The 23346-nt window shown below is 41.0% G+C and overlaps 1 protein-coding gene across 1 annotated transcript; it reads right to left on the bottom strand.

The window, feature by feature from the left end:
- Nucleotides 1–248: 248 nt before the first annotated feature.
- LOC149274528 (ATP-dependent RNA helicase DHX58-like) lies at nt 249–8278 on the bottom strand. The gene is made up of 12 exons (XM_089505396.1): nt 8111–8278; nt 7089–7296; nt 6299–6489; nt 5592–5708; nt 5386–5515; nt 4931–5122; nt 4245–4501; nt 3987–4136; nt 3602–3763; nt 2749–2939; nt 1883–1976; nt 249–443 (listed from the first exon to the last, which is right to left on the bottom strand). Exons 1-12 carry the CDS (start codon nt 8276–8278, stop codon nt 249–251), a joined length of 2055 nt encoding a protein of 684 aa, XP_089361522.1.
- Between the last annotated feature and the right edge of the window lie 15068 nt (nt 8279–23346).

The following is a 23346-nucleotide window of genomic DNA, read 5'->3' on the forward strand; positions in this document are numbered from 1 at the left end:
AAAGTGTTTTGAGAAAACGTCTTTGTTTTGTTAATGAAAACATATCATCTCATATGATGCAAATCATATGACTGCATACACGACTCTCCCATACGCAACATTTCCATAGAATCCTCACATATAGGCCGGGCTTCTCGCTAATTATGTGACCTTGGGAATCTGCCTCATTCACCCTAATATGAGAGACTTCGGGTAAAATCCTGGCAGTTTCTGGGTTATTAAGTATTCATTATTAGTAGAGAACAATCTCAGTCGCTGTCGTCATTAAAGAGATGTGGAAACTTCTCCAGACAGTGCAGCTCGTAATCAAACTCCTCCACGGGGAACGGGACGTCCTTCCAATTGTCAACCGGCCTTCTCCCTTTGGGAGTTTGCAACACAAAACTCCTGATGGGTACGATGGGAAGAGTCACCGCTTTGTAAATCATTTCCATACCCCACGGCTAAATAGAGAGAGAAAATAAAAAAACATTTTTTTGTAAATGTGCACGGAGTTGGTCCTACGGAGTCGGTCCTGGAAAGAACGGCCACAGGCATAACCTTTAAGTTTTTCTTCCTCGATATTTGAACTTATGTTTTGTATCATATTTTAAGTACACACACCTGGGCGTGGGGGTGGAGCCTAAAATGGGAGGAGCCATGCAACACTACATGCATTTCATTTAATTATACATTTTATATACATTTATGTTACAAAATACATGATGGGAATTCAATACACAGGTAAGAATTTTATTATATTATCCTCCCAATAGCAGCAAAGAAAATCACTACACAGCAACTGAAGGGTTATTTTGCTTTTGGCAGTTTTAGAATCTCCATTTGAACCAATAATATTATAACAGAGTACATAGAAAGCCCCTCAAACGTCCATAAACCCTCTCTGCTGCTCCAAGAAAGATAAGTAATATGGTGACATTTTTCTTTAGTTGTTATATTTTAAGTTTATAAAATGTATATGGTTGTTATTTATTGATATATTTATGATCATTTAGCTCGCTGTGCACGTTTGGTGATTCTGTTCCTTTATAGTTAATATTTCAGGGAGTCCCGGCTGCTAGCAGTGATCATTGTCAATAAGTGTATGAGAGCATAAATGTCTATGTGTAAGTGTCTGTGTGTGAGCATGGATGTATACGTGTAAGTGTCTGTGTGTGAGCATGGATGTATACGTGTAAGTGTCTGTGTGTGAGCATGGATGTATACGTGTAAGTGTCTGTGTGTGAGCATGGATGTCTATGTGTAAGTGTCTGTGTGTGAGCATGGATGTCTATGTGTAAGTGTCTGTGTGTGAGCATGGATGTATACGTGTAAGTGTCTGTGTGTGAGCATGGATGTCTATGTGTAAGTGTCTGTGTGTGAGCATGGATGTATACGTGTAAGTGTCTGTGTGTGAGCATGGATGTCTATGTGAGCATGTATGTGTAAGTGGCGTGTGAGAGGGAGTGTGTGTTAGAATGAGTGTGTTTGTGAGTAGGAGTAAGCGTGTGTTAGCATGTGTAAATGTGTGTAAGTGTGTTTACGTATGTAATCGAATTCCTCTATTTGTAAAAGAGAGAAAAGAACTCCTTCGTTGGCTAAAACATGTATAAGTGTGAAACGGCAGAGCAATATTTGACCTTTGGCTTTTTATATATATATATATATATATATATACTCTGTTATAATATTATTGGTTCAAATGGAGATCCTCTAGCTGTCATTTTTGTAACTATTCAGTTGTTGTAGAGTTTGTTCTTTGCTGCTATTGGGAAGTAAATGAAGTTATGGCATAATATTAAGGATTATATTATTCCTCTCAATGATTTATCTTATAAAGGTAGCTGGCTGCCAGACATCTGCATTTTACTTCAATAACTTGTGATTAGTAAAGAAATCTCACCTGGCCACAGTGGCATCGGACCCTTCGTCCTGGACGCCAGTCCGCCATTTGTTTATCAAGAACCACGGACCCCTCGGAGACTTGGTAATAGATTCTAAGCACAGAAAAAGAAGATTTATGTGTTAATGGACTCGCGTTGTTTCTCCTGTGATTTGTCTACATGATTGTGTTTTTCCGGCAGTAGATTCATGGGATCTGCACACAAGGATCGTGCAGAATCCAGAGGAACGGCCTGCTTTAGGTGGACCTCTCACTTACACAGAGTTCCATAACGAATGATTTGCCTATCCTGAGCTCACCTACCTTGCCTTAATCCGCTTACCATCCAAGTACCAGTAAAGGGGGGGGTTCTGTCTACAGAGGCAGCACTGGGGGTCTCACGATAAAGCGTTGGCAGGTCGCTTTGCAACGCTCCTAAAGCACTTAATGTTCACATCACATTACTACCAAACCGCTAAATACAACCCAACGCTGCCACCAAAGAGGAGCCGAAACATAACGAACAGGGAAGCAGACTTCTAGAATCATGAAAATGATAGCTGCTACTAGGAAATACACGCGAGGCGGCATTCTAATGCATTGACACCGATCAGGTTATTTAGAATACAATTATTTTGCATACTGAAGATTTGGTAAACTGCCAGCAGGACCAGACTATTGAAAAAAAAGTGTCCCTAGCACTTTAAGGCCAGTGGCCACGAAATGGCGTACGTCTCGCAGCATGCAGAGGCGCGGCCCCATCCAGTGGCCACGTACTGAAGCACCCGATCTGCAGCACTAAGGGTAAGTGTGAGCGCTGTACGTAAAGCATAAGGTGCACTCTGCCTGACGTGTATCTTTATAGGGGCTCCTACTACCGCACTCACTCAAAGTTCGAGTTGACGTTGACGTGATGCGTCTTTTCTACGGTACGAAAGTCACTTCCGCAGGCCACGGCCGCATCACAACCCTTGCAATAAAAGAGGACGTCTTCAGGTTTGAATAAATTCTTCAACTCCGTCTTCTTTTTGTTCTTTAGCTTGCGACTAATGATGGACTCCGTTTGCAGTTTATTAATCTGTTTGACAAACTCTACATTACAAAATAGAAATACAGAATACAGAAATATGCGAGCGTTCTGGACACTTCTATTTACCTCTTTTCTGTAGTGCTGTGTATGGGAGCTGGCATCTCGCTGCTGCGTTACCCCACGAATGGAATCCCCTATGGTATTTGTGATATTACTTTTACAAACATACTGCACAAGTGACAAGAAAACCTAACATTAATCGTGCATGCGCATCTGCCAAAAGCGTGGCACAGAGTTGGGGTCTTGTTAGAGCCCCTGGCACTCTTGGGTAAGCCAGTGCTGGAGTTGGCTGGTGGGGACTATGTGGCCATGCGCATTACTGCGAAGGAGATGGTTTCACACCAAGACATGTTGGACAACGTCTATCAACTTGTGTGGGAACGGTTTGGGGGGAGGCCCTTTTCTATCCCGAAAAGCAAGGTCCATAAAGACGGTTGGATGAGTCTGGTGTGAAAGACCTTGACTGACCTCGCACTGAGCCCCGACCTCAACCCCATCGAACACCTTTGGGCGTCTCATCCAACATCAGCGCCTGACCCCACAAATCTCTACTCTACTGGATGAATGAGCAAACATTTCCAAAGAACCGCTCCAAAATCCCGTGGTGAGCATTCAGGTGTCCAAATACTTTTGTCCATATAGTCATTTACCTTCCGTGCATACTCTGCAGCTGGCATGTTCTGCACATGTTTTATCGCCTCTCCCATCAGCGTCTCTAAATATTCATTGGTTTTCTCCCTCCGCGTTTCTCTGCTCCCCGTTTTGGCCAAAAAAGAATAACAGCTATTTTCGGCACGAGCTCTGCCTCTGGCCTGCGAGAAGACATGGAGTATATCGTGGCTATTAGATGGCAAATCATACAAGAAATGCGTTGTGGATGTTTTTTTCATGTGAAACGCCTCTCGGGCTCGTTAGCGGATTGACGAAGAGTCAGGTAGCATTAATGCCTTCGTTTTGAGTGTTAATGGTCATCGTAAGACAATAACGTCCGGTGTGCGCCTTGGGCAATGGCCTGGTCTTGACGAAAAAACCTACCTGTATCATTGCAGTTTCATTCGTCATCAGGCCGTAGCGCACAACGATGTTGCACTGTGGGATATCTAAGCCTTCCTCTGCAACGCTTGTGGAGATCAGAAGGTTTAGGTGCCCCTGGCGAAATCTTTCAATGACCTCTTTCTGCTGTTTCTATGGAAAGTTGAAAAGAAAAAGAGAGATTCGTAAGATTCCTTTTCTATTTACAATAATACAAAGCAGGTATATAAAATAAAAAGTCATTTGTGGGTAGCGTATTACTTGTGTCATGTGCTTGGTCTGATTGCTAGCGCCTGCTCCTGTCAATGCCGCTGTTTTTATTCCGATTTCCCGCAGGGACGCGTTGGCGATGATCCAGTCATGCAGGTTATGAGTGCTTTGCCGTGTTTTCGTAAAGATGATGCCTCTGGAACCGGAGCTGGACTGGAATTGTTCCTGAAGGATCGCCTCCAATTTCTTCAACTTGGGGTTTTCAAATTTGAGATCTTTGGCCAACGCCAACAACGTGGCACGATTATCTAAATAAAATGGGATAGAAGGGGAGCACGTTGAAAGGGTTAAAGGCAAACTCCCACCAAAAGGTTTTTTTATTACTGGAAGCAAAATACAAAATAGTTTTTTAGTTTTCAAAAATATTGTGCTGATTTGTATATGATATTGTGCTGATTTGTATATGGTATTGTGCTGATTTGTATATGATATTGTGCTGATTTGTATATGATATTGTGCTGATTTGTATATGATATTGTGCTGATTTGTATATGGTATTGTGCTGATTTGTATATGGTATTGTGCTGATGTTATTTTTAACAACATACAAAAAACCCATTAAATCCGTTTCTTTCATTCCTTCCAGGTCTGCAGATAGAACCCAAATAAATAAAATTCATTACTGTATACGGCGCTGTAATAAAACATAGATTTTAACGATCAGTATGGTTGCTTACCACAAAATAAGTGAATGAGAAAGCGGTCGGAGGAGTCCTTTAAGGTTCTGATGCTTTTCTCCTCCTGGTAGAAGTTGTCCAGAAGCTCAAAGGCGTCGATCATTCTTACGGTATCATGCGCGAAAAGAGAATCATTGTACTTGCGCAAGTGCAAAGCGCATGTTCTCTTCTTCCTGTTTCCCTCCACACAACCTAAAACATCAAACATTAATATAAACATTATTATTATTTTATACGTAAATATTTTTTAATTTATTAAAGGCAGCTATTCCTAATTATTATGTTTAGAATTATAAATGATTATTATTATTAGGAGTTACTAAATGCTATATTCTTATTTTTTAAGTACCCTTATGGAATGAGAGTATACTTTGCATCGTACAACGACATGATTCACTAAGAGAGGTAAGAAAGACCTCATATATTTACTTTGGGGGTCCGCATTTTCTGCTTACCTTCTTTTTCCAGCTCCACAATTTTTTGTTCGTATATCTGTGTACCGAAGTCTGTGTAGCAGAAATCAAGGTCTTGTAGATAATTTTGAATCTCTCTCATAAGATCCCTCAACTTATCTCCAAAAGGATCCTGGGGCAGACAATATTATTACACCAAGCACATAGCAGAGAGTAACGGAGCTACAAATACCCCATTTTCCTGTTACCTGCCCCCGTTCTGTGACTAGGTCGTACTGCTTTTTTGGCTGCTTGTTTTTGGTTTCCGCGTCGATACTTTGGGTCTCTGCCGACATTATCTTCCAAGTGTCCAGGTTGGCACAGATCTGGGGAATTTATAGACATTTAAAGCAGCTGACCCGGCACGAGCCCACGGTTTATCCCCCTTACAGTTGGCTTCACCACTGAATTAAACGGCACCACGGGCACTCGAGCTTTCCATTAAGGTAAATATTCCTAGAAATACCATTACTGTGGCGTTTATTCTTTATACAGTAATATGTATTATCACAACCATAACAATCTTACGTCATATTAATCAGCATCATTAATGCAATCTCGATTATGATTGTCTGCGTCCAAAAATGTGTAATAATTTCTGCCCAAATATCTACATGAAATATTTCCATCGGCAGGTGAAACTTTCCGCCCAATAACAGCTTGACTTCCTCATCCTTCTATTTAAAACAATAGTTTTCAACAATAGTAAAGAAAAGATTACGCAGCTCTTTTTTCTCTTATTATTGTTTTTTCATGTAGTTTATAACAGCTGCATAGATTAAAGAGTTACACAAATAAATAAATCGTTTTTTTTGAACTGATGTTTTTCTTGCTTTTTTCTGTGCAGGTGTCATTTAAATCCCTTTTTAATACAATTCATTTAAAAATCATTCTAATCTTAAATGCAGAATCTCACCTGCAGAATATGATCTACGGCCTTCTCGAAGCCGGTGGCTCTGCCGGTGCCGGGAGACGCTGTAAGTCCTAGAATCTGAGGCAGGTTCCTCTCTTGTCTTAACTTTCTCTCGATGTAACCTTCCATTAGTTTGTTATAAACGCCGTCTTTGTGCGTATGGTGACACTCATCGATGATTAACAATGTGAAATCTTTAGGAGAGAAGCTCATTAGCTGAAGAAGTAGCGTTTGCATTAAATAGTAAATTAGACATTTTCTTGTTATGGTTAAAATATGGATACTTCTGAGCTAGAGGACGTTTTGCCGAATTGCACATTTTTGGTGCTTCAGCACACGTATCTTTAGCGTTTATATTTAGAATGTGTTTTCTGTAGGAGAGAAGACTACACAGCACCTTGGAGGTTCCCAGGGCAGGCTACCCAGAGCTCTCCTCTCTCTGGGGAGATGACTTTATGAATTTATGAAGGTTGAGGGCCAGCCATATGTGGAAGCCGGACTAGTCATGCGTGTGGTGGAACTAGGCTGACATATGGGAGAGCTGGACCCACTTTAGTGTGTGTGTGGGGGTAAGGATTGAATGTATGTGGGCAGGGATCAGGCACGGCAAACATTGCCTGTAGAAATTAAAATTGACCCCGGGAAGAAGGGCTTCACCTGGAGGCTCTGGGTCGCACCAGGAGGGTTCCTGGGTATGGAAATAACAAACATCAGAAGTGGCACATTTGGTGAAATGACTACAAGTTTACCAAAGTTCCCAATTTCTTGTATTGTCCAAATTCACAGTTCTTACCTGTCAGTTCCACGTGCTTCTCTTTACAATCATCTGTCAGTGCATTTTGCAAGATCTGAGCTGTACAGATGACGACATCATTCTCCTTCACAACTTGAGAAAAGAAGAACTTTTCCTCCCCTGTGTCCCCACTAACAGAGATGACCCTGAATTTGTCCTTGAGAAGAGGCTGGAATTCATTGCTGTAATGCTGATGTACTAGATGTACCTGGTATGAGTAGAAAAGAGACCGTTTTGGAGACTTAGTACCACGTTGCATGAAAAGGTGTGTCATTGACAAGGGATGGATTGACCATTATTGCTGCAGGTGACTGTGGCTTAGTGGACCTATAATTATAAATAGAACAGAATGGAAGGCGGAGACCTTATCAGGAGGTCACACAAGAACCCAGACTAACAAGAACAAGAACCCACAAGAACCCAGACTAACAAGAACAAGAACCCAGACTAACAAGAACAAGAACCCAGACTAACAAGAACAAGAACCCAGACTAACAAGAACAAGAACCCAGACTAACAAGAACAAGAACCCAGACTAACAAGAACAAGAACCCAGACTAACAAGAACAAGAACCCAGACTAACATGTAAAGGTCTGCAGGCCTCACTGATAAGGCGTGTAGCAAGATCTGAAGTGGCCTCAGTGTTGCATCTCATATATTCTAATGTTAGTCTTCCATCTTTCACCATCCAGGCCCTGTTTTGTACACAACAGAATTTTGAGCTACAACCTTTGGTTGAGAACAACCTGGTTTTTTGGTTGGATGAAGGAAGAATTATTTGCCAAATATTGCTCCATAATTTCCCTCAAAACACATGCTGGCTCTTCATTGTCTGCTACAATGTGACGGGCATCCATAATATCTCTTTACAACTGCATTTAACACTGAAATAGCCAGCTTACTGTATTTATACAAACTTTATTCTTTCTCTTAATATTCAGTTATAAGTAATGCAAAGTAATAATTGTATACAGTATAATGAAACACCTTTATTCATTTTGAAATGAAAATGTTACTCCACCTTGTTCACAATCATGGCCACCTTGGCGTTCCTCTTGATCTCAAGATGTCTCATTGCTACGTACAGCGCCGCTCTGGTCTTGCCACTGCCTGTCGGAAGCCAGATTATAATATTCTTGCCCTCAAGAGCAGGGGCAATAACCTTCCACTGGTAATCATGCAGCTCCATCTGTAAAGTGGGAGAACGGAGCCGGTGGAAAGTTGTCGACAGGGATTTTGCAACATAAAGAGATAGTCTTTGATATCGTTGAATTTGGGGGTGGATAAGACCTCATAAGACCTCATGGTTCTTTGGGTCACCTGGAATAATGGAATCTCATGGTGTCCAACCTCTGAGTGAATGCTTTCCTATTGTATGCAGTCTTTTTAAGCCATGATGCGTGTGTCAGCGTGAGTGAAAGCACGACTCGCTGCGCTGCGATGAATCGTCCTGCCATCTGGTGGCCGGAGAAGCCCTTTTCTCTATCCTACAGCCCTGCATCCATTACCCGACTTCCACAACGCTTAGTATTCGGGTTCGTAAAGTTTATGCTACAAATAAGAGTTCTTTTATACTTTTGTTAAACTGAAAAGGGAAATCCACTAAATAGCTTAGTCCGGCAAATACCCTGTAGGTCACCGGTCAACTGTGTTCCATACTTACCCAATCTCCTGCTCCCGCCACATACAGTCCTGCAGCTGGATGCACACCGTGTGACTATTAAAACGTAACTTATGGCCGCTCAGACCCAGCTGCCGGCCGTACGTACATCATTCGCCGGCCGCTGGCCTTAAAGTGCCAGGGCGGTTTAATTATCCTGGGTCTGGCCATACTTAACGGCTGTTGTTCAACCGTAAAGACGCCGTAAAGCTTATTGATGTATTCATGCGCGGCCGTCAGATGAAACATTCCCTCTCGCTCTATTAATGAGGTATTATGAGAGTCCGAGCACGGACATTCTACTTCCGGATTTCTTCATTTGTCTGCATTTCATCATCTAATTTTATTGAATTCTAGGGGCAAAAAGAAGATCAGCTCCAGAACTGGAGGTAAACTACAAATTATCATCTATATGGTTGGAAAAAGGGTGTTTCGAGCGATTAAAGAGGACTTTTGGAACACAGGATATCCCCACAAACACAATTCAGCTGAAATATGTAGCAGCCTTTTATGTGGCCATAAACCTGATAACCACCTCCGTGGGTCTGAAGAGAAATACAGAGCCTGAAGTCAAACACTTTCTGTTCCCGACGCCGGGTGAACAGGCGATCTCTAACGCGAGGTGACGGGGACTCGGAGGGCCGTGGGGGGGGGGTGCAGGGAACGTTCTGCACTCACAGCGGATTATCGGAGGATCGCTGATATCTCGCATTCGACGTGACGTTCGCTGGAGGAAAAACGGGGGCTATAAATCCGGGATGATTCAGGAGTGTGATTCACGCAATATCAATAATAATTATGCCTCTTAGTTAAAATAAGCAATACGTTAAAAACCCATTTTATGCGTAATATTTTAACGCCCAGCATTAGTATCTGCATGCTTATTTTTACAATCTCGGCTTTCATGAGGTTAACGTCGAAACATTTACACCAGCTGAGAAAATAGTTAACTGATGATTTTAGTTCACCTTTAACGGGAAAAACAACTTAATGCAACAGAACATTTCTATTCTACACATTGCCGAAATCGATTTACCTTCTATCAGGGATGGGCTGGCAAAGGATGAAGGGGCAATTGCCCCCGGGCTGCTCGGATTCCAAGACTTTGGGCCGCTGCCAGAAGCATATTTGCACGCTTAGTGTGTAATTCCATATATAACCACTGGGGTTTCTAGCATAAACAGGACTTTACACTCTGACTGGATCCTTACTGGTTCATTTATAAGTATTTCATGGCTTCTTGGGGACTGCGTGTAGGACAGGTCTGTATAGTCCGGTAAGAATATTATTTCTTAAACATGTTGGGCTTCTTACTGCGACTGAATGTCTATTCATATCAGATGACACATCTAATCTCTCTCTCTCTGTCATAAAATGTTATGCTCCGATCGAAGAAAATTAGGGAAATTGACATATTTACAGCACCATCTGTAATCTAGAGCGGTTCATAGTATTGGAAGATAATCTGCAGATGTTGGATATATATATATATAGATATACCGGTATATATATAGATATAGATATAATATATATATATATATATATATATATATAATAAACAGACATACAGGTGAGCTTCATGCTTGGAGGCAGAGCTGACCTTCCAGTCCCACATCTGGCCGTGACGAGTATAAAGACGAATAACGATGATATCTGTGGAAATCTTAAATCGCCTCACATCTAGCTCTGAAAATCAGTTTTGCCGTCGATGGATGACCCATAAAGCTTGTTTTCAAAATCACAGCAAGTGATCCAGACCGGTATGAGTTATATCCACGAAGCCTGACTCTGACACGTGAATCCCACGTACTATTTAACATGATCACACACAATACTGCATTGAACTTATATATATACATATAGACATTGCATATATATAATTATTATGTATTATGTTATATAGCTGGATCATGGGCAAGCCTCCACTCGTGGCCACTCCAGTGGAATCTTTGCTTGTAGCAGCTCATGGCGCCACGATCCACGGAGAGCTTTCATCTTTGACGTAGCTCACAATAAACTGGCTTAGCCTGCATGCTTTTCTGGTCGCTCAGAACGTTTGGTGGCTTGTGGTCTCCCAAAGTGGTCCGCAGCCCTTAAAGTCACTACAATTTACTCGATCGCTGGACAAAGATCATAGTTATCGCTGCTTTAAAGACATAACCCCTTTGGGTGCCGCTTTAATCACAGAACCTTAAATCCGTTGGAAAAGTCCTGGGTTTGGGCGCACGCGCCGCCGGCGGTAATCATACAGTCTGCACCCGCGATCTGTAATAGCCGCGCCGAGAAGAGAAACAATCACAAAAAGCACAAAAAGCACAAAAATCAGCGAGTGACTGAGCGCGGCTGCTCCATGCTGTCGTCTGCCCTTTTAATGCTGCTACTTCTCTTTGTCACGTTCTAGACGGGACCAAATCATTGTACATACATGCATTCTATCTGTTGTATCGAGAATAATAATCATTGAATGCAAACACACCCAGGTATATATATTTATATTAATTTAAATAATGTGTATTTTTTAATTATATATATAAACATATACACATTGCATATATATATATATAATTATTATTTATTATTTGATATAGATCCATCATATTCTGCAGCACTGTACAATAGATATATATATATATATATATATATATATATATATATATATGTATATATCACACTAAATAGGCAATATAATTGGATTTATTTAAGGACCCGCGTCACTTCATTATTTCTAAAAGGTTAAACAATGAAATGACTGTAAATGAACGCGTCTGAAAACATGGAAATATTTGGCCTGAGGCTGCACAGAAATGCTGATATATCTGAAATATCCAATACTATTTAGAAGGGGGTTTCTTGGGATTTGGGGCTCCTGGGACCCCATGTTGGTTTTTGTAATTTTCTGGGCAGATGAGGAGTTAACTACTTTGCTGCTGGAGAGGAGAGGAACACATCGCAAGAGGCTCTGGCAGATTAAGGATGGAAGGATGGACAATTCCTTATGGCACGAGCACGGACAGACATTATTTCCATTGATGGCTGCTTCTTATACTGAGGTTTCTGCTCCAGGACGGACGCCCGACACAAACGGCTAATCTTTTGCATTCGGTAGAGCAAAGGGCTTGAATGATACTTTGTGTCGGTTCTGTGATAATCAGTTTTCCTTAATATGTATCTCAAAACAACATGTTTTCTACAATAAAGAAAGGTATTACTGTATATTACTAGGTGACAATGAAACAAAATTGTGAAAATAAACATTTTCATTTCATTGACTGATCTGTAAACAGACATAAAAAACATCCCAAGCAGACACAAATCCCCCCATGTGATAATATCATTACACGGCGCGTCCGAACATATTCAGTAACTGAAGGTCACGTTCTTCTCTTCTACTACATGAACTGAAGTTTAGTCCAACTAACTGAAAATTAACCCTCTAAGCGATGATAACAGGAGAGCAGACCGGCATTTATGCTGTTAAATTCTGGAAAATGCTTATGACTGTATATACACAAAAACACACATATATATATATTATATAGACACAAAAACGCATATATATATATATTATATAGACACAAAAACACATATATATATATATTATATAGACACAAAAACACATATATATATATTATATAGACACAAAAACACACACATATATATTATATATATTATATAGACACAAAAACACATATATATATATTATATAGACACAAAAACGCATATATATATATATTATATAGACACAAAAACACATATATATATATATTATATAGACACAAAAACACATATATATATATATTATATAGACACAAAAACACACACATATATATTATATATATTATATAGACACAAAAACACATATATATATATATTATATAGACACAAAAACGCATATATATATATAGTATATAGACACAAAAACACATATATATATATAGTATATAGACACAAAAACGCATATATATATATAGTATATAGACACAAAAACACATATATATATATAGTATATAGACACAAAAACACGCTTTTTATTTTCTCAAAGAATTCTATTTTTTCATCCAGCTTTTTTTTTGTGAGAAGCCATGACGGTGAAACCTCTTGAAGTGAGTGCGGATTTGAAAGTAACGCGCCTGCGCTGGACAGCGCGCCTCCCATTACAAGGAAATTATGATGCGGCGTACGCTAATACTGTCAACGCTGCTTAGAAGTGAAAATCCACGGCCCTTCACATTACAAAGATTAACCCTTCACGCACCGGCTAAGAGTGCAGAGTATTACTACCCGTTTGTGTGCGAAACCACCCAATCCGCAGAGGGTTAAAGAGGTAATGAAGCATCGTGAATACGTTCTACGTACAAAATCTTTAACAAAGATAAGGTCATCATTTCCACAAACCATATGGAGATAAAAGATAAGAAATTACAGAAATAACAGTAATTGGAAGAACCGTGTTTTCTGTGTCCCTTCGTGCCGCTTTATCTTTATAACGGTTACTCCAAGGGGGGGAATTTATCAAAATTGCAAAGCATTCAGAAACGCCTTTCCAAAAGCTTGGGATTTGATGAGGTTTTCGTATCTCTATATAGACGACGTACGGAATGATTTGGAGCTTTGTGCACGATTTTTCTGCCCTGGGGACATTCGAGGGACTCCGATCGGCATTTCACCTCCTGTATCGGGGGATCAGTGACCTCAGGACACCATAGGAGAGACGAACCAGCTCTATAAACTAAAACGTGGCTCCAGATTTCTCTGCTTTTGCCCTTGAATGTTATTGTCGGGAAGACACGGTTCATACTCCCCGTTTATGAAGACAAATATATATATATATATGAAGTTGTTTTCGTTTGTTTCTTCTACAGCACAACCTTGGGCATTTACAACCCCTAAACAGGTGCCATGATAACATATAACACCTATAACACCTTCTACGTGACCCCATCTCCACCACAGAACCCATTCTTCACCTCCTTCCAAGCAGACCCATCGAGTATATAAACGTCCAAGGCGGTATCAGACGTGCATTAATACAGCACTCCGGAGAAACATGAATGATCTCAACCATTCTTTCTAAAAGACTAGGTGTTTCAGAGACATCTCTATCATTAGCGACCTGCTGCGGATGATCGAATAAACCGTTTCCAAAACCCATACCTATTACCTCATTCCAAACGGAGACATTGAGGGGCACACGCCGCTCATCCCCGTGTTTCCCGTAGCGTTCCCAACACACAGAGAATGGGAATTTATCTCTCCTACTCCTTCATATTTCTTCAAAGACGTAAAGGACAAGGACCTCGCGACCCATCCGCTCCTGACCAAGACATTACAACAACTACCTTCATTTTCACAAAGACATCACGCAGATTGTCCAAAAATGCACCAAGGTCACCCATGCCTCAACATCACCGCCTACCAGGCATTGCAAATACCCCTTCTGGAAATGGACTATAGCCTTTGGAATTTGGGCCAATCATTAGCTAAAAACATTTTGTTATCGTATGCGTCCGAGATGTTATTTTATGACATCATACTCTTCTTTGCCTATCGTTTCCTTCTAGGCATCCAAATTTCCAGACCGTACAAAGCCGGTGACGCCACCTTCCTTCCAGACAGGGGAGATGAAGCATTTGTGTACCCCAACACCGGCAACATAGCAAAAACAGCAAAGTTGGGTTCACTTACCCAAAAGCATTCTTGATTGCGTCTCGACGGTTTGTCTCCCGAAATCGCTATGTGATTTAGCAGACCGGTTGCATTCGCACAGAACGTTCTAGCTGCCTCCGATGGAGAGGCGACTGGCCTCCAATTCATTCACCTTCCCAAATGATACACTTATACCCCAATTAAAAGCTTAACGCTCCACTGATCTCTGCCCGGAGGAGGTAAACAAGCTGCACTCTCTCCGCAGCCACTGGCCCTTCTTTTAACCCAATCACCAAGCGCAGATGGAGAAATTACCCGGCGTAGCCTCTCCCAGCCGAGAGCTCCGCAAACCAAAAGATACTGAATTACCATACAAATCGGATGGGAGGTCTGAACGGGGGTGCAGAGAGAGCGATAGAAGTCAGAATGTACTCCTTGTCTCCGTTCACACGGAGGGCATCGCAGCTCTCCTCCTCCACGCGTGCAGAAAGCTTGGCACACTTTAACATAACGAGGTTATCTCTGAGTGCCGCGACACCATGCGCCTTTACTAACCCCATCAACAAAAAGTACCTATAGGCGCTAAAACTTTCATCCGCTGGGTATTGCTACATTTATTATTCCGATCTACCTTCTATCATCTGTGAAATTGTAAATTCTTTAGCTTATATCGTCTATATTTATATATTTTTTTTATATATATATATATATATATATATATATATATATATATTGTGGGGGGTTTTTTGTTTTTTTTATGACACTACCATGTCTGTTAGGAGGTTGTTTTACATCACACTTTTCTGGAAAAGTAAATTAATTTAATCCTTTACCTTTTTATTTCACGAAGTTATATTAAACTATAAAATATGTTCCTAAAAAAAATATACAGCCCCCACTGCAAAGGGTATAATATAATTTTAGGGCAATTCCCCTAAACAAACAAAACATGATTTTCAATTGATTTATCCCAATATGAGGACAGAATTTATACACGTAGCTGAAGCACAAAGCAAAATATCACAGCAGAAGAACATTTGGCTGTGGTCACGTCGGATCTGCTGGGATGCCCTTCCACTAACCCACCACCCTCACCCTAAAATAATTGTTCCATCAATCATAGCAGAGCTGCGGATTTCACCGCAAGTGATTTTCATTCTCAGTTGAGTATAAAGGGTAGGAGTTAAATCAAAGACAGCGTTGATGCTTTAGCCTAACTATATCTGGAACGGTTAAAGGTATTTAATTTATTGATGATGGAAAATACCTTGCCGGACGCCAATAAATTGATTAGTATTACGCGAGAACCCAAACGCCTGTCAATCTACCGAGGAAGCTTTCACTCCAAACTTCAAGTTTCAGGATGAATGATAAAATTCTCGGAATGAGCAATCATCAGCGTTATGTTTCTTACGATGATTTAATATTAATTACTAATTACTAATACCTGATTATGTCTGGGATCCTCACGGCTCTTATCAATTTCCCAGAAAGCCTGTCCAAGAATATTAAAGCTGCCGTTCCACCAACTCTGCCGAAAGTAACAGCTTAGTAACCAAACGCAGCATTAGTAGAATCTTCTCAACGTCCAAACCCAGACGTTTTTTTGTTTTGTTTTTAATTGTAAGTTTTTGCCCCATTCATATTACCTATCTTGCCGGGGACAGTGATACAAAAGCAGGCACTGATAGGGCGTTGCCATAGGAAGCGAAAAAGCTTCTTAAATGTTTCTGTGTTGTTTTTATTTTACGTTATTTGGATGGGTCGTTGGCACGCTGCCCGCTAGTCAGTCTGACATGTCAGTCAGTTAAGGGACAAGAAAGCGCCAAACAACTCTAAAACGCGTTTCAATACTTAGGAAAAAGAAACCGTCAAGGAAAAAATGACCCAACTGTTCCTTTACTACCGACCCGCCGTCTATATCCAGCGCCATGGGGAGGAAATCTTAGAACTCATCGCCTATACAATATTTGGTTCATATAAGATGTGCTACTAGCCTTCTGTCCACGCTATTATGCTGTAAAAACGCTACCCATGTTATATTTCACAATTTTCTTTTGTATCCTTAAGGGGAATTTGTAGATAAAACCCCGGCTAAATTTATCGCAGGTCACAAACTCCGGTTCTGTGTGAAAGACTGTGATTAAAACCGGACTGCCCCTGTCGCACAACACCGGCTCACGCCTTTCGGAGCGTTGGCTGCCGATATCAGATGATGGAAAGCACCGTTGTTGGGTTTCAGCTGCGCATCCCCGGCGCTGCCAAATAAACAGACATTCGCCGTTCCCGTTCATCCGCGCCTCCGGAGTAAAACATCTATTTATTGTCTACTAAACAACGCTCTTGTTAGAGGTAATGCGATGACGCCAGTTTGAAAATTAAAAACACATAATCGTCTTTGTCTTTTATGATATAGAAACGACTCGTTCAGCATTTGTTCTTTTACCCGATATGCTAACAGCTGGAAGATTATTGCAAAGCAGAGAGTTGGAGAGCCCCCGGCAATGAAAGGGTAGAAAACAGTTTTACAAACGTCAGATTTTTTTAAAAAAGCAATAAAACCCTTCGTTTTTGCGGGACAGCGACTAGAAGGCATAAGCCCAGGTGGCAGCCCTATCTGTCGCGTGCGGAACTCTTTAAACGGTCTTGCGTCTGTGGGTATAACCCTCATTTAAATGACAATGGCCCCTTCTCACGCTGCCGTCCCTACGGACTTCAGTGGGGTCACCTTGCAAAATGCCACGATCATCCCATTATATGCATCAGTTACTCTCACAGGGTCCCCATTCACTAAACAACAATGGACATAAGAGATCATTAAACGCCATTAAAGTAAATGAATGGTCTGTAATGGATTTCACACTCTGCTGCGGAAGCCTATAGGCGTAAGGTGTAAGCCCCCGCCATGATCGGAGTATTTTAATGAAAGCGACCCATTTAACGGGAACCTGAAAACAAAAACAGCTTTAAACTGGATCCTTCACTCAATGTTACCGTGAAATATCACATCGCTATTTAGTACAGAAGAAAATAAACACCCGGATCTCGTGAAGTCTTCCTGCCTGCATTTTATCTCTGCCGCTATTTTATTTCACATCTTTAACAGCATTTACAGCAGCTCCGCGTCGCCAAACTCATCCCGGGCACAAGACACCCGAGTAGAACGCGGCGCCGCGGCACTCGCCAAGCAGCTTCAGCTACGCGGCCAAAACAGTGAGCCAAACGGAAAGGTCAACGGCGATATTCAATGTCAATCACTAGGATAAAATATCAGAATGCGTCTTCAAGAGTCACGACCCATCCTGCTATATCCCTGGAGTTATTTGTGCAGTCATGTTAATAATTCCCTCATTTATGACATCATTTGTAAACTCAGAAACATAGAGTACCTGGGAATTCTTCGGATTTATTGGTCTGGAGGTCCCCATCTACATAAAAGTAAGAGTTTCAAAACTCTTCGCTTTGCTACAAAAAAAAAATTCAATTCCTGAAGATAATCTCGACATCTCAGCGTAAATTTATCAGACATTTGTTTCTTTTACCCTCAACTACAACACGCAGACGCATCATCATACGTGCGACGCCGGTAATTACACCAGGCTGCCTATCTGTGAAGATTTTATCCTGAAAATGAATATTTCAAATGATTTATTTTATATTTTTTGCTTTACTTTTGGTTTTAGCAGTAAGTATCAGACAGGTATACATTCTGTATATATGTAGAAAGTGCGAGTTAGGATTATATTGAGATCTCATACTTTGCATATTCTTATGAATTGCACCTTAGAAATTATTTGATTTCTTGTAATTTTACTGTTTGCAAAATAATATATTTATAATAAATAAATAAATAAATATAATACTCTAATAATATTTATTTTGGGTATTTTGGGTATTCTGAGTGATTTTGATGAATTTACGGGACTGCGGAGACTGCTTGTGATCCGCACACAAAATATGGGTAATTATAGCAGATCCGGTGCAAGATGCGTTTTATCTGCTATTAAAAAACCCCGGGTAAGGGGCCAAAAGATTCAAAGGCCCTTATATGTAAATATTACTTAAAGAAAGTAAAGAAATAGCTTTGTCTTAGAAAACAAGGTTCCTTCCTAGGTAGAAACCGTCACGGAGGGAAGGAGCAGGTTGGATCATTTAAAGAGACCGTGACTGATTTGGGAATCGAACCGCTTCATTACGACGCGTTTTACAAATCATGGAATAATCTACATTATTTACATTACGTTTAAAACAAAGAACGTCCCCTCAGCCTGCCTGCGCCCCGTATAGTTCCGGTATTTATTCAGCATTTCTAATACATTTCTAATAATCTCACGGGCAGGAGAACGCTGGATTCACGTTGGGAACGCATTGTAAGCCAGCGTTAGCTTCTTCCCTGATATCCCTGAAGAATGAACCACAACGGTCTCTTTAATAAAAGGCCTATTTCTTCTGAAATTTTACCGTCCCTGTAAAAGAAAATAGCTAAAACTGATAGCGTGAACTTGTGATTCTATTGCCAGGATTTGGCCGCAGAACGCTGAGAACGATCACGATGATGGAGCTGTCCCCGGTTATTGTCCACAGGGGGGCTATCTGCACGCGTTTACCCCAGAGAGGTCTATTGACTTCTCCCCGTGCCTTCTCGGATTTCATTTTCAATTAGCCACCAGGCAAGCTCACGCTGAAACAATGCTAATGTCGTTTAAGCCACTTCGGCTGAAAATCAATGCGGCTGTCAGAGAGGCTACGGCGGGAGTACGGTGAAATATCATCGTTATTTATCCCTCGTCACAAAACTTTCTCCACTACTTCATATAATTATATATATATATATGAGAATGCCGGAACGGGTGATACTGTGGGTGCCGTATTTGTATAATATACGGCCAAAATGGCAGGTTCCTTTAACAGGGTAAGTACCGGTAGTGCCACGCAACCCAAAAACCTCCTAAAAATGAGCTAAAATATAATAATAAAAAAAGAAAAGAAAAAACGAAAATGGAATAGAACCTCTGGCGTTGGCTTTTGAGAAAGTCGTGGTTTATAGAGCTTCTGATGAAATGTCTACCGGCGCAAGAGAACTTTAGCTATCCGAGAATAAATCACGATGACGGATCTCTATCAGACCCTCTCCCAACCCGCACCAGGCAATCATTACCCCGATACAATGTGTTACTTGGCCCAAGGGCAACGGCAGCGCATTACTGTTTGTATAGAAGCTGTGGTTGTTGTGAAGTTAATACTAGAAGTAACCGATTACAATACGTTGTGATTGATATCGGAATTGAGTGATCATTTTTGGTAGCGTGTGGGATCTAACATTAGAATTCCACCGCCAGTCCACTTTCCCATTAAAAAATAGCGCGTGTCCCGCGTCGTCGGTGGGATCACCCGCCGACATCAGCTGCACCCCCCCCAGACATGAGCCGGACCTTCCACCCGCACCCCAATACACAGAAATTCCCTCTGAGCTTAAAACTGGGACTCAAGGGTTAACAAATAAACCTCACAAACAGGTAATTTTATAAAACTGCCCCATTTTTTCTGTCGACTTAGCTAACTACAGGTGGCAAAAGGCGACTATTAAGATACTTAGCCCTAAATACATTATAACTCGTAAAAAACGGGGCAGGTAAAGTCATTTTATGAAATTAATTTGCAATTCACATTAAATTTATATCCGTATCAGCGATTATTATTTTTTGGACACTTCTAGAATATGTTTACTCGCTAAATATTTCTAACCCGGTCATGAATCGGGTAATCGGTTGGGCATCGCAATGATTCTGAAAAGTACTCATAACAAGCAACTGATTTTATTTCATCATCGAGGCGAGATAAAGCGATTTATTTAAACCGCAGAGGTTCTTTATAAAGCCACTCGATAAGACATTTTGCAATTTGAAATGTCGCCTTATCTTTTTTGGGCGATGGAATAAAAGAGTTTGCACGGAACGCGCAGAGAGCTTCGGTGAATTATTGCTGTATGGATCAAGTCCAGTGCGCTGGAGACAACGTGCGCATAACTCATCTCACAAAGAGAGATTGTGTGTCGGCCGTGCTCTTCATTACCTATGACTGAGCGCTGATAATGGAAATGGATTTGGGAGATGAATGTCATCAATAATATTGGTTCTTGTAATTCAGACGCAGGCAGCGATGGGCAGACGTGAGCTTAATGTCTCTGCTCTACACAGATGGGACAATCACTAAATACATCGAGCTGTCTTCATTTTATATTCCGCCTTCTTAGTGGAACTTCAGTTAAAAAGATGGGACAAACACAACTAAAAATATATATTTTTGTAGACTACACATTAGAATGAAACAACCCGGTTCCGTGATCTACCTGATTCTCTGCGCCCGGTGAACCGGGAGGAACTCGTTATCGATGTATAGTATTAGGATATTTTTAGTAACAATGTCACCCATTTCCTTGGGTCAGTAGGGTATAAAGTTTAAGCAGAAGTGCTATACTATTCAAATAAATCATTTATAATATATCACAAAGGTTAATAAGCCATTTTATTTTTGACGTATGCATCAAACGTCTTCCAAGTCGCTGGCGTTATAATGGATGCCATACATCTAACATCTCCATCCACCTAAACCCATACTGCAGAGCGTCGCGTCCTCTGGCTCATTAAACCATCCCATTACCGCACGCTAACCTCGTCTACATGTATGGCAGATGCAGGATCCCGTGTTTTGTACACAGCGGGCTCTGCAAGCGAAATCTTCCCCAATTCTCCATCTCTGCGAAGAGCTTTGTTTGTGCCGGCAGTGTACTTGCCAGTTGCGTTTGTGGACAATGAAAAGAGACGCTGAGAAGGAAAATGGGGAAAAAAACTGCTTAGGAGCGATGATCTGAAATCAATATCTTTTATTTAAAAAGAGAAAAAGCCACCAGCCATTAATTTCAGATGAGAACAAGCGGTTGAAATGGGTATCGGTGTCATTCATTCACCCAGGAATGAGAATGAGAAAAATGCAGTATATGATGTCACAGAACATGGCGGTATGCCTACATGCATGTAACATACCTCTATAATAACTCAAATAGTTAATTGATTATTTTCATACACAGTAATAGCCAAATTCCAATGAAGTAGCCCCAATGACGACATTCTGGTGTAGCAATCGAAATATTTTTTCTTTTCATTTATTATAAATTCAATCTAAGAGGCCTACTCTATAAACAGCTTAAATTATTTTAATTCATGCGTCTGGAATTATATTCCATAGAGCCCCAAATGAAAACCGCAGTGGATAACAGAATCTCTACAAACAATCTACATTAACTACGCGTTTGGACATTTCCCTATTAGGATGTTTTTTCCCGATATCTATTTTTTACGTGTTGCTGAAAAATACTTGATTAAGTCATGGATTACCTACGGGTAGTACATGCATTCCATATACTCAGATGTGAGGACATTATACATGTCCCCGACACGAATGGCTGCGCACAATTATTACAATGGCCCCCGCAATACGTGGGGTCCTGAGGACCAGCAACAAAAAAAATCCCCGCGCTGCACACCGACATCCCTTAATCTATTTATGCTCAGAACTGGAGAGCGGCGTTTAATCTTTCTTATTTTCCCAAAATGGTATAAATTCTTTTTAATAATTCCCCTTAATGTTTAAGTGCTGAAACATACAAATCCCGCGTCCCTAAAAGGATTTTTTCACTGTAAAAAAATTGTAGACTGTAGTAGCTTTTTACATGAAGAGGAATTAAACATATTTTATGCCCGCTTTCTGTCCTCTTTACTTGTCCTCTGACATGGTAAATTAAGGCAGATAATGAGCCTTTTCATGGAATTAGGGAAGCCATAGCGCTCGCCGCTGGAGAGCTGCAAAGCATTCTGGGGAGAATATACATTTGCTTGGCAGATTCAGACTGTGGCAAGATGGCTTCTCGTTGCTATAATGGCTTCTGACGCTGGGTCGGCAATTCTGACCTTGCTGCCTCTGTACCATGAAGACCTCCTAGGTACAAAGAGACGTGAATGTGCTGATCGGTACGGCGCTCCATGCATGCGCAGGCTTAGGCTTGGTAGCTTCTCTTTGCTTTTCTCCGTCTCTCTATCGTTCGGCATGCGCTCCTTTGACGGAGCCATCTCTCCGTAACCCCGTCTGAGTGCATCATTCTCATAAAGCTGCTCAACCATAGCAGGCAAATGAAGCCTACAACTCTAGTGTGGGAGGCCAGCTGCGCCCCGTGGTAGGAGCTGCCGGTGTTTGGCTTTGGGAGGTTGGAGAGTTAAAAAGCCTTTTGGTTAATCCGTTCCCTACACTAGAATGACCGATTGAAACAGAACGAGTCACAGGGATATAGAATCTGACGGCAGATCATTTGGTCCGTCTAGTCGCTCGTTTTCTCCTGTTATAAAAACTCAGAAACGTTAATCAGTCGTTGGTCTGGTCTTGGGTTGGGGATCGCTTCATGCCTCTCATCCCATCACTGCTTTAGTGTCTACTACTTCTGTGATTTCACCTATCAACCAGCCTCTCGGTGGTCACGCTGCTATATATATATATATATATATATATATATATATATATACTATGTATTTATTAACTCCTACTACCAGCGAAGACAGCCGCACATACGTCAGCGGCTTTCTGTAATTGTTACCATCTAGAATTTTTATTTGAGTTGACACGATAGAGCGAAAAAAGAATTCAGTAAACAAGACCACGTTGGTTAACTTCATGATCGTGTGCTTATCGTAAATCACAGACCTCAACTAAAGGGTAGTTCACACAGGTGAGTTTCCCAAATAATACTTGACATGAATTAGGAGCTTGCATGTCCTCACATAAAACAAACTTATGTTAAGTCTGATTACAACATCTCGTTTCTGGCCATCTTGTGGAAGATCTGGGAAATTATCATCAGATCTGCAGCTATAATAATAAAAGCAGCAGCCCAATTTGGCATT

Source organism: Sceloporus occidentalis, unplaced genomic scaffold (genome assembly GCF_023333645.1).
Source record: "Sceloporus occidentalis isolate IW3139 unplaced genomic scaffold, rSceOcc1.0.p SCAF_327, whole genome shotgun sequence".
Taxonomy (NCBI): domain Eukaryota; kingdom Metazoa; phylum Chordata; class Lepidosauria; order Squamata; family Phrynosomatidae; genus Sceloporus; species Sceloporus occidentalis.